Source organism: Vigna radiata, chromosome 2 (genome assembly GCF_000741045.1).
Source record: "Vigna radiata var. radiata cultivar VC1973A chromosome 2, Vradiata_ver6, whole genome shotgun sequence".
In the NCBI taxonomy this organism is placed as follows: domain Eukaryota; kingdom Viridiplantae; phylum Streptophyta; class Magnoliopsida; order Fabales; family Fabaceae; genus Vigna; species Vigna radiata.
The window spans coordinates 6,982,311-6,995,553 of record NC_028352.1 but is presented as its reverse complement, the minus strand read 5'-3'; the positions used below and the strand labels follow the sequence as shown (position 1 = coordinate 6,995,553).

At 29.1% G+C, this 13,243-nt stretch overlaps 2 protein-coding genes and 1 non-coding gene across 3 annotated transcripts; 1 reads left to right on the top strand and 2 right to left on the bottom strand.

The window, feature by feature from the left end:
• Positions 1 to 3,016: 3,016 nt before the first annotated feature.
• LOC106776282 (50S ribosomal protein L9, chloroplastic) lies at positions 3,017 to 6,127 on the top strand. Its single transcript, XM_014663686.2, has 6 exons — positions 3,017 to 3,229; positions 3,417 to 3,544; positions 4,276 to 4,321; positions 4,663 to 4,760; positions 4,843 to 4,890; positions 5,649 to 6,127. The coding sequence occupies exons 1-6, from the start codon at positions 3,080 to 3,082 to the stop codon at positions 5,767 to 5,769; spliced, it is 591 nt and encodes a 196-aa protein (XP_014519172.1). The 5' UTR covers positions 3,017 to 3,079; the 3' UTR covers positions 5,770 to 6,127.
• Positions 6,128 to 6,449: 322 nt separating this feature from the next.
• On the bottom strand, positions 6,450 to 6,522 carry TRNAV-UAC. The gene has a single exon. It is a non-coding gene; the product is annotated as a tRNA-Val (tRNA).
• A 3,042-nt stretch (positions 6,523 to 9,564) lies between these two features.
• On the bottom strand, positions 9,565 to 10,758 carry LOC106755606 (zinc finger protein AZF2). The gene has a single exon (XM_014637791.2). It carries the CDS (start codon positions 10,637 to 10,639, stop codon positions 9,740 to 9,742), a length of 900 nt encoding a protein of 299 aa, XP_014493277.1. The 5' UTR covers positions 10,640 to 10,758; the 3' UTR covers positions 9,565 to 9,739.
• Positions 10,759 to 13,243: the final 2,485 nt, after the last annotated feature.

Sequence of the window (13,243 nt, the reverse complement as noted above, 5' to 3'; positions counted from 1 at the left end):
AAAAATTGAAAAAGTTTACTCTTTTATAATCATTTTATATTTATTAATGTGTGTAACCTGTAGAAGTTGATTCAGTGATAAAAAAAGGGACATAAGGAAATTAAAGAAATAGGTATAGAAGAGTTCCCTGGGAGTTGGGGCAATAGGGATGACAGAGAAAATGTGTTGGAGTGAGAGAGATGAAAGAGAAAGGATTGAGAGGAATGAGGGAGGTGAGTAAGGGTTTGTTTTTTTTTTTTTTAGTTTTGAGAATGAAAATTATTTAAATATCCTTGATCTTAAAACTTAGAATCCATAATAAATGAGGGTATTTTTGTCTACTATAATCCGGTACACATTGTTAAAACGTACCAANTGAAAAACAGACGTACGCGTGTTAACAAACCCCTATATATATATATATATATATATATATATATATATATATATATATAATTCTTGTATTTTAAGAAAAATTATGTAAAATATCTTTTATAGCAAATGATATATGAATGTTGTATTATAGTTTATTATAAAGTTTGATTGTCATATATGAAAAACATTCCACACATATTTTTGTTAAAATTATTTTATATTACTTTCATAAAAAATACAAAAAATATATATACACATTAGTTTAAAGATAAAACAATTTTTAAAATTAATTTAAACATTTTAAACATGTTTTTTAAATCAATTTTAAAAATTATGCTTTATCTTTAAACGAATTACTAATTAATGTATAATCCTTTTAAAAATTCAATGCTTTCAACGAAATGTTGAAAAAATGTTATGGTACGTCTTAATTTCTTCTTATGTATAGCAAGTGGATTTTTATTTCTTTGAGTGTACAATAATTCATGAATAAAATATTATGAGAATCCATATTATTAAGCATACCTTCGTTTTAGTAGAGTCAAAATGCTAAAGAGACAAATTAAAGTATAATAATAATAAAAAAAAACTTATGACTATTATCTAATCTAGTTCAGGTAGTATAAATGATTGTCTAAAAATACTCACATAAAATGTAAATAAAAAAAACTAAAACTTTTAAAATCAATATTCTGAGACTTTTATACATACTGTAAATTGCGATTTTTACCCCTTCTGCTTAAAATCAATATTCATGTTATGCACTAATTACTTTCCCTATTTTTAGTGGGATAATAAAAATAAAACGTCTTTTTTTTACTATGAATAGAGGTTTGTTTTACCGTGTAAACATTTTATTTTGTTTTATTTTATAATTGTTAACATATTTTTATTCAACATATTGCTAAAATTAGGGATAATTAGTGTTATGATCACCTCATTCTAATGTTAATAAAAAAATGAGTCAATCATATATATACATTAACAATATTTGATCTTTTAAATTAAGTATAAAAATGAAGTTGTATAAATTTTGATGACTCGATGCATCAATGTTTTGTACATGTATTCATAATATTTGTTTTTGACTTGACAAAATTAAGAAAATTAATATCATAAGAAATTTTATGTTTCTAATGAATGTATGTCTCACTCATATATGTTTTTTTTTTTTATTAAATTTTTGCCATAGACTTTAAATATAGAAACTTGAATGTCACAATACATTGAAATAAGAGGTATAAGTTTATTTAGTAGTTTATTTAGTAATGATAAATTATATAGATAATAAAAATTTGTCTTAGCAAAAATTGTATTTACAAGAATCATTGCTTTCATGGTATATCATGAAACAATATTTTATTTAGTAGATTTTTATGATTCCACACTTCTAACCTAAAGTAAACACACAAAAACTAGTTGATTTTTTTATTAAATAATATTTATTTCTGAGATTAATATTGTATTAAAATATTATTAAAGATTTTATTTTAATTATTTTTTTTACAATTATATTAGGTATTTATAACACAAAATAGTAATAGAGTTGATATATACTTGTCACCTGAAATGATAATGGGAAAATATGTTTTGTTTTAGATATCAATGGATTTTTTTTCTTTTACATTTTCTAATTTTAAGAGCAATTATTATTTTAATCTAAAATAATTATATTTATTTTTATCCTTTAAATGTTAATCCAAACTTAATTGTTTTATAAATTTATTTTACCATTTTATATTTTAATAACTAATTTTTTAAATTTAAATAATTATTTACAATAAAAATTATTTATTAATAAAAATCATTTTAAAGTTTAATAAAATTTTTCTAATATAAAAAAAACACTAGTTTTATAAAAATATTTGACTTTTTAAACTCGTTTTAACTTCTTTGCAAAATTCGTGATTTTAATATTTTCTATATTTAAATTTAATTTTTAACTGATATTTTTTTCTCACAATTGTGATAGCCATATTTACCTAATATATGATATTATATATATATTCAAATTTAAAATTAAAAAAATTATTGGTAAAAAGATTAAATTAACTTAGTCTTTTCTAAGTTTGAGGACTAAGTAATTAAAATTAAAAATATAGAGACTAAAATCAAATTTTAAGAAAATTATAAAAAAAAAACATATATAATCGTATACAATTCTAAAAATTCTATAAAATAATCAATAATAATACTGCCAATTAAAAGTAAGTAGTAAGAAATTAATTTTAACATTTTGAACAAGAATTTATTTTTCATATATTATAATTTTTTAGACTAGAAAACTTGTCCATAAATAACGTATAATAAATTTGAGTTATACGAATTTAAATTATATAATCGTAGTTGTATATGTAAATTTTATGATATTTTAAGATTTTTTAAAACTTATACTAATACTTTTCTATCAATTGAGCATATAAAACATTTTATATTCAGAGTTTATTAAAATTAAACTCAAAGATATATATATATATATATATATATATATATATATATATATATATATATATATATAATATCAACTAAAAAAGTTCCTCAGTTAACATAATAATTATAAAAGTAATAGTCAAATTCTTTATCAAATAAAGAATAATCTTACTTTACATTATTGTATTTAATTAATAATTCCAAAATTTAAAAAGTTCTCATTTTATAATTTTCGACGGGTAACACTGGACAAGAGATAAGAAAACAGAACATCGTGCTTGTTCTCAATCCATCAATGGCGTCACCATTATCTTCTCTCTCTTCCTCTTCTTCTTCACTCTTTCACCACACCTTCACCGGAAGCTCTAAGGTTCCAGTTCACTTCCCCAACCAAACTGCGCACTTTTTTGTCTTCGCTCAGAAGAAGGCAAAGAAAACTCGAAAGGTTACATAAAATTCCATGTTCTAGCACGATAAAGAAATAAAATTTCGTGTTTTTCAACACTATTTGGATGTCAAATTTGAATTTTTTAGTTATACCGACAAATGGGTATGCTCGTTTTTTTTCTACAGTAATGTATTTGTATTTTGCAGCACTATATGTTCACTTGGTTAGTTATTTGTGAAATCAGATTATTCTGAAGGAAGATGTGGCTGATGTGGGAAAGCAAGGGCAACTCCTTGATGTGAAGGCTGGTTTTTACAGAAATTATCTGCTTCCTTTGGGAAAGGCACAACTTGTTACACCCCTGCTGCTCAAGTAATGTGTGATTAAACCACCTAGGTCTTGGATGGAACATTAATTTATCTGATAAAATTGTTTTCAAATTTCTATATTTTGGACTAGTGCTTCGAATTTGCGTTTCCATGACCGGTTCGTAGTAGAAATGATGATTTTCAAACAAGAAGTAGGTTGTTCATGCTTGGATAAGTTTCCAGTGAGTCCTGAATATGTCATTGTAGTGTCATGAAATATAATATGTCTCTGATAAAAGGTTGTTTGAATGTGATTCATTTGTGTATATAGACTAACGAGACTTTTAGGATTTGATTGGAGAACAACAAAAAGATGGCTTTTAGTTAATAATTATACTAGTAATGACTTTAGGATGTTATTTTTATTTCACCCATAGGACTTTGATGTTCTGGGTTGGACAGGTTTTTCATGTTTTTCCTTCTTCTTTAAGTTGTTCCTGCTGTATTAGTTCAATAACAAATGCTGTCATCTTGGATTGCCAAATGGAAATTGGCCTCTTTTAAATGAGATTGCTTTTGTGCATTTTTATGATAAAATTCTGAAAATTCTGCGTTTGTGAGTGTAATAAACTTTGTTTTAGTAATTTGTGCATTTTTTTGTTTCAGACTCTTTCTATCTGTTTCTTTTCGAGGAATGATCATTGAAATTTAGGGCTAGTTATGTTCGTCTAAGTTTTGATCTGAGTTTACTTTGCGTTGTGCTTAGAACTATTAATTTTGACCTTCTCTCTCCAGGGAAATGAAGATAGAAGAAGAAAGAATCGAGGCTGAGAAAAGACGGGTACTTTTTCCTTTCATCCCCATCCCTACTTGGATTCAGGGTTACCATCTCTGAATAACATTAGAAATGAATGCTATGGTGTTAAGCTCCATATATAAAACTTGCATCAAGACCTGTAAACTTGTGAAAAAGAGTTTTATATGATCTAATGTACATATCTTTCGATGGTTATCCCTGTAGTAACTTTGCATGCTGTAAAACACTTTCTTTTTGATATCTGGTTATCTGCATCCAGGAAAATTTACATCTAATTTCATACTATCTTCTGAATTTATTAACAAGTATTTTACCCCATGCACAGTTCTTTTAGACATATGCTGTCCATGTTTACATTTCTGCAGGTAAAAGAAGAGGCACAACAACTTGCTCTAATTTTTGAAACTGTTGGGGCTTTCAAGGTGAAGCGTAAAGGTGGTAAAGGAAAACAAATTTTTGGAAGGTGAGATTTGTCTTGCACAATTATGAGAAGTCAATTTATGTCCTTGTATGGATTTTGTGTCTGATGTTTGAATGCTTTTTAGTGTCACTGCTCAAGATCTTGTTGACATAATCAAGGCTCAGCTTCAAAGGTACCATATTTTACAAAATTCTTTTATTTTGTTAGTATTATGGATGTTCTTTGATTGATATACATTCACAAGTTTTCCATTTCTTTAATGTGTCTAAAATACAAAGTAGGGTGTTTGTCATTTAAGTAATGCAGATTATTATTCTGTTTTTTCATTTGACTCTGGAGCTTTCTCTGATTTTTGGGTGTTAATATTGTGATATTTATAGAATATGAACCAAATTTCTGAAATAGTAAGACAGTCATTCAATATCCGATACTTAATTTAACAAATGTCATTATTTTGGAGTGTGCATGCATAATATGTTTCATGTGATAACTTGGTATCATCTGTCAGTATTGCAAGTGTCTTTCAGTAGTGCATCTGATTTTACCTTTTTGGTTTTTCCCTTTCCAATTGCCAGTAGAAAATACAATATAATCCAACTTTATCAATGTAAACTATCCATGCATAATTCTATGGATTCCTTTGACGTGTTTCAATCTATACAATTTTCTACTTGATCACCACTTTAGAGAATTTTCAAATTTGTGGCACTCTTCAATTTATATGGTATTTGTCTATACGGGGTTCAATTTTCACACTTTTGAAACAATCTTCCTAGTTCTGAGAATCTGTTGGGGGAAGATCATCTAAGTACATTTCACTGCAAAAAAATGGGGAGATGAGTTGTTTTTCCAATATTTATTTCATATCTGTTTTGTAATCTGATTGATTAATGTTGCTTTAAGATATATTGTCCTGTGATTCATTTCTAGGGAGTTGGACAAGAGAATTGTTGATCTTCCAGAGATCAGGGAAACAGGAGAATATATTGCAGAGTTAAAGCTTCACCCAGAAGTTACAGCTAGAGTGAAGTTGAATGTTTCTGCCAACTAAAAGCACAAATATTTTCTGAAGTTCCTTTGCTAAATGGACAATTTGGAGCTAGTTACCTTTGTTCAAGGTGCATAACCATCTTATGAACATGAATCTTGAAGCTTCAAGCAGTCTGTAATCTTGTAATCATGCCCTGACTCTCGGATGAGGAAGGGTTTATCATAGGTCCAAAATGAGAACTGTCTTTCATTTGAACATTTTTGTTCTGTTCATACCCCATTCTTGAATGTTTATTCATTTTTTTTAGGACAATGCAATGCACTACTCTGTTGATGGTAAAGGCTATTTTTTCTTTGATCTTTCCTTGGTTTGGTGAGCATGAAAATGGAATATAAAACGAATCCGTTGTTTTTCTGCACTTGATTCAATGGTCATGTTTACATTCAAGTGTGTTTCTTTGGAGGCCACTGAAAGATTCAACGTTTTTTTTTCCTGTTGGAGGAGAAACAAAAATGTAGAAGATTTCCATTTAGTGTGGGGCTAACATCTTATTGACAAAGAAATTGTCTATGTTGTTATGAACATCCTGTAAAATGTTGTATACTCTATTGAAATGAAGTTAAAAAAGAATGTTCTTCAAAGTTTAAATTGACAATCACATTTGTCTAAGGTTAAAAGAAATTTGGCAAAAAAGTAATGATTTGACGAAAAGAGAAAAAAAAAAGTAAAATCAAAATTTATGTTGCTGCCCAGGATCGAACTGGGGACCTTCAGTGTGTAAGACTGACGTGATAACCACTACACCACAGCAACTCCGTTGAATATGCATTCAATGAAATTCATATTATAATAAAATTTGTTGACATTTGAAGAGTATTAATTTTAACTTAATTCGTTAGCACCATTAATAAATACATAACACGAAAGGAAATAGACAAATAACAAGCAGAGAATATATAAAAGAATGAAAAACAAGAAAGGAAAGGATAATTTTTTTACTAGAAAATCCTTTTATGTCAAAAAGACTCTATACCTTAAACAAAAACACCCTTTTTATATTAAAAAAATTATAATTAATCATCATAATTAGTTGGATTGACAAATCTAATTTAAGATTTAATTACACTAAAAACTCCTCTACCAAACTTAACGTGTATAATCGTTCAACATTTGATAAAGATTGTTGTAATGAAGTCAGATATTTTAAAATCGAATAACTCAACATTATTATTGAAAAGTAACAAGTCTATTTAACATAGTACATTTAACACCTACAAAGTATTTTTCTTTTATGTATGTCATTTGTCTTGAATCAACCGACACGATTTTTACCACAAGAAATATCTTAACACCTACCAACAAGGCTTCTTGGAATATTATAAAAATTTCTCCCAACAACTGAAGGAGAAAGAAAAAGTAGCTTACGTTAAATCGGTAAATATCCATAATTTTGTCAACAATATGTCAAAATCTGTTCAACAGTCATTCTCAGTTCTAGTAACTTAGCTTTTGCAAAAGCTAACCAAACCCCAAACGAAGGAAGTGGATCTTTAGAACATATTCCAGAAAGAATGAAATGAAATGGCACTATTTAATTAATGAAAAAGAAGATGCACAGCAAACACCGATTGGCATCTTAATGGTTGATATTTGGAAACTAAACCTTGCTTATGGTCAAGACTCAACACCAATAGGGTATTAATTAAGCAATTGATTAATGGTGTGGAAATTAATTTAAGATTAGCAAGCAACGACACACAGAATTTATGGCCGGCCAAATGCCTACTTTTCTGGTTATGGCCACAACCAGCCACATAGTAAACCAACTCATGCATTTGAGACATTTGTCTCCATCACCAAAAACCTTCAACCAATGTTACTCTAACATACATCATCTTCTTCTTGAAGAGAAAATTTGTAGGGAGGGGTTCAACACTCACACATACACATAAGTCTCTATACTGATAAGATATTGTCCGCTTCAGGTGGTATCACTCTAAAAAACCTCTTATTAATGAAGGTATCTTATGTGTATATAAACTCATGCCCATCTCTTATTTTTTCTAATATGAGATTTTGTTTGTACTAACAAAATTTTCCCCCAAATAAAAAAATAATAGTGTAGGTTTTACTATTGAATATAAAAATATTGACGCCATCTCTAACATAAAATTTTAAGAAAATAAATCTTTTATCTTATTTACTCAAACTTCTTATTTTTATTGAACATGAAACTTAAACTCATTTATATTTTGTACAATATCTTACGGGAATTGAATTAATATTTCATTATTGTTTAATCTTCGTAATTAATCTCTCGTGGTAACAAACCACGCAATGCATGAAAAACTATATAGTTCAGTTGATTTCCTCGTTCTTTTTCACCAAAAGACATTGACATCTGAGCAGATACCACAGTTATGTCTGGTCGTGCCTGGTAATCGAGGATGGCCATTTGGAGTAAGTTAGGTAGTCAAGTGAAATTTGAACACAACCCAATGATCTCCTTTTGGGAAATCATCTCACATACAGAATAAAAACAAGGTTTTCTACATTGAAGAAACATTGGTGAAACGCGTATTACAGTGTGATAAGTTGCGTGAAGAGAAATGAAAATTGGGCGTTGAGAAAGCAAGCAAAGTAATTGTTTATGATATAGGAGAATATAATATGATGAATAAAGTAGAGTTTATACATAAAGGAGAATATAAAATAAAAAAAATATAAAGTAGAAGGTTATTAGATTAATTTATAGGAGATGGAGGGAAGATCTGGAAGTACATGTGCTAATGTGAATGAGTGATTATGTTGTTATGCATTCGGACACCTCACGCAATGTACGTGTCCACATGCTTCGCTTAGCACCATTCACCTAAACGTGCAGATTACTAAGTATAGATAAGTGCCCACTCAAACTGACTTCAAACTCTTGTATCTCTCTCTTTCATTTTGCTTGATTCTCTTAGGTTAATACTATTTTCCGTGGAAGAGAGAAACTGAAAATGTTGTCACTCGCCCTGTCTTTTTCTCATCTTTGCTTATGTGATCTGCATAAATAATGGTTAAGTTTTGTAGCTACAAAAGAGTAGTACTAATAACGAGTGGGTGATGGGTCCAACTCCAAACAGTGGACCATTCCTACAAGTCCTAATCAGATGCACTTGTGGCTTCAAAGTTAATACTATCTTTCTTCCCACCATCAACTTTCTATTCTATGGGCTCAAAACTTCCATGCCATATATAATCTCCAAACCAATTATTAAATAATCATTATATACGTGTGTTCAAATTTTAAAAGACAGTTTGTTAATTAATTAGGTGAAACCTATTAGTTTGAAGCGACTAATGGCAAAAAAGTTGTGGGGAGGATGAGATTAACATATATAGTAAGATACATTATAGTGTATATATATTTTTTTAAATAAGAGTAAGTGAGAGATTGAAAGATACATGGTGATGGGCATGCATATGGTAGAGGCATATTTATCAAACAGTTTTGACAAATCCTTTATTCTCTTCATTAATGAAAGGAGTGGGAATGGGTAGTGAGTGTGAATGAGAAAGTGATGTTTTAGCTTTATTGTAATGAAATCCAAAACAAGTAAAGGAACCTAATCCACCACTTTTGATTATGGTTATGGTTATTGGTCATGGTGATGCCAAAACCAAACCCTAGCTATAGCAATGCCAAAGCACTCTCTCTCGCACATCGCCCTCGATTATCCCCTCAAACAAGAACTTGTAAAATAAAATAATTAATTCAATAAAAGATGCCCTATGAACTATCACTCACTTTTCGTGAATCAAAGGCAACCACATCAACACTAACCACTTACTTACTCAAAGAATTCCAACTTCAACAAGTAGATCGATCACATATATCAAAATGGAAATTATTAATAAACCCAATTAGGAATAGTAATCCAAAAAATTCGATAATTACCAATAATTGTAAATTAAAAATAACACTAATAATTCACATTCATATCAAAATAATAATTCTTTCAAATTCCAATCCCCACCCTGCTCTCTAATAAAGACAATCTACCAAAGCCGGAGTACCAACCAGCATCTGAGTTGTTACCGGAAATTGAAACTTAGCCTCCCGGATATCATCCTCCGGCGCCGGGAGGTTAAGATCCAACTCCAAGACGTTCCGCGGCGGCGAAACAGTGGTTGCCACGCCGATGACGGTGTTAGAACTTGATGTGTCAACAGTGTTGGTGTTTGTCGATGACCTATGCCTCCTCATGTGTCCACCCAATGCTTGTCCTGATGAGAACTCCGAACCGCAGATGGAACATTCATGAATCTTGCCCTTGTTGTTGCCGTGACCCAATTGAAGGGAAATCGGAGGACCGCTTTTAACGTTATCCTCTTCGAACCGATCATAGGTTGTAACAGCCACGTGTGGCGATTGAGAGGGTGGTGGTTTTTTCTCTTCAGGCGAAAGTTTTGGCTTTTTGTGACTCGCCCTGTGTCCACCCAGTGCTTGAAACGAAGGGAATGTTCGGTTACACGTTTTGCACTCATAAATAAAGAAACCGACTTTGGTGTCAACTGCGGTTGTTGCGGTGGTGGTGATGGTGTTAGCGTTACCCTTTGCTGTCTTGACACCGTTATGATCTTCAACTTGTTGTCTGTGATGACGAGGTTGATGAGAGTGAGATTCCCCTCCTTGGGCCAAGAGAATCAAACAATTTGCCATGTCTTCTTCTTCGCTCTCACAGGTGGTGGTGGAGGAGCCACCGGAGTTAGGACTTGAGCAACTGGTGGTGACCCCAGTGGTGGCGGCGGTGGTAACAACGACGACACCAGAAGGGGACAAAAGCCTCATCCTTTTGGTGCGTTTGCCCTTGGCTATGTTGCTCTGGGCAGAGCTAGAATAGGAGTTGGAATTAGAATTGGAATCTAACCCTTCCATCTCCATAACCAAGCTGAAACAACACAAGTGATGAGAAACAAAGGATCAACGCAGCAGTTTTATATGTAAAACAATGCTATTTAAGGTAAGAGAGAGAAATGTGATTACGATGTAGTGATGGAATTGAAGTGGTTATGTTATGTGGATATATATATATATATATATATATATATATATATATATATATATATATATATATATATATATATATATATATATATATATTTTATATATATATATTTTTATATATATTTATATGTATGTGTGTGTTGTGAAATTTGGTAGTGAATGGCAAGAAAGAAGTTGAAGCCGTCTTATAACAGCTACACCCAAGTGGTCTGTCACCAAAATCTTCCTTGCGTTTCCAACCTTCGAAGTGTTACTAACAAGAAAACTAACTTCTTTCAGCTTTTTCACGCGCCTCTCCAAGCACTTGTTTCTACGCCTTCATCATGACCACACTTTTTTGCTTTCTGTTTCACTTCTACTACTTTATAATAACATCGTAGCTCAGCCTCAGGGTGTTACTTTTCTGAAATAATATTTTATTTTATTATCCATACCCTACATTTTTATACCTATTTTTTTTTTCTGGTAACAACAGTAACTAACGAAATAAAAACTGAGACTTTTTTTGTTTTCTTAAATTGTGTTTTGAGTTTTTTTTTTTTCTATTAGTATAAAAATGTGAACGCAGCATGTTAACTTGTGTGTCATTTGTATATAATATGTTGTTATAAAATAATAATAATAATAAAGTTGGGGAATGTCAATGCTTGTGTTGTGATGTTGTGTTGTATTATTCTTCCATGATTAAAATGGTTTTTATTTGGTAATTAATTAGTGGGAGTGTAATTAATATATATGGTGTATAACTTAAAGTTGGGTTTACTAGTAAGTTAGGTTGGAATTAGAGAAGGAGATTGATGGATCTGATAAGTAAGTAACTTATAAAGTGGAAAAAAAAAAAAAAAAAAAAAAAGTGAAAGTATGGAGGAGTTAAAGAAAGAAAGAGTGAAAGGTTTGAGAATCGGTTTCAACGCTCTCTTTTGTTCACACCTTTAGGACAACTATTTACACTAATCCCTTCAAGAAAAGTGAGATTGCATCACGTTAAAAGCATGTCAACTTTCACAATTTAGCTCTCTAATCTCTTCTCTGATTAAAGGAAAAATTACTAATCCAAATCTAATCATCATTAAAGTAGCTTTCAAGCTGTATATTGTCTGATTAAACAAAAAATTATTAATCCAAATGTAATAATTATTTTAATGTGTTTCAGACCGTTATAAAGAAAATGAGTTGGAAATTTCATTGGATTAGATATAAGATAAATTTATAATATATAAATAATACAAACTTCATTTTACATGTTAATTTTATATAATTGAATAAGACTTGAAGTTTTCTCCTTAAAAAAACATTTTTTTTTGTATATTTATTTAGAAAATTCAATAACAACAAGACAAAAATCAAACTCGTATAAGAAATTAAAATTACTTTATATTCAAAATTTTAAGATATTTATAAATTTATTTTATATGTTACAAAAAAAATTATTTTTACTTTGAGACTGAAATTTATATTTGAATTTTTAACAAATACTTACTAGCTTTGAATTTTGTTTTGTTTTTTTAGAGAGAAAGGGTATTTTATAATTAGTTAAGAATTAGGTATACTAATGTAGGATAGAGTTAATGATATTAAGTAAAGAAGAGAAGGCATGATAAAAGAGGTATATATACTTTACATTTTCCTCACCTTTTACTCATTATGGAAAAAAATAAAATTATATATACTTTACATTTATTGACTGGCAAAAAAGTTATAAATTTAATTTGTATCTGGTATAGTGCTTTTTTCTATAAATTTAATTGAAAGAAATTCATAGTGTCAACTCTTTTTTTTTTTTTGGGGACTGTCCTTGGTTGGTCATCTACATTAAATTTTGGTTGTTGTTGTGATAATTAATTTAAAAATTAAGTGTGGAATGATTTTTAATTTATGGACATGGTATAAAATTCCTTAAAAGCAATTCAATTGTAAAACTATACTTAGCAATTATGAAATAAATTGATATTTTAAATTTAACTTTCATGTGCTAACTTTATTTATGATAATTATTTTAAACTATATTTATAACTATATCTAATTGATGATTTAATGAATTGCCGAAAATTTTATATACAGCTAAGGTACTAAATTTAGACTCTTAATCTAATTATTCATTTAATTTTTATTGTTGCACAAAATTGTCTTTTACTTTTTATGCTTAAATATTTATTTTAGTTTTACAAATGCTAATACAATTCAATTCATTTTATTCATGTCGTTGAAAGGAATAAATTTTTATTTTTATTTTGAATATCCAATTTATACCTTCTTATTATGTTAGTAGCTTTCATATATGAATGTATGTATTATTGTTTTTTTTCTTCTACGACATATTCACTTATTAAAAAATAATATATATTAATCAATTATGAGATAATTAATTAAATTGTAAAACTAATGCATTAATCAATTTTATTAAATAACTCAGTTACATAATTAATTTTATTAAATAACTTAATTAATTATAATAAATAGTATTATAAATACACACAAATA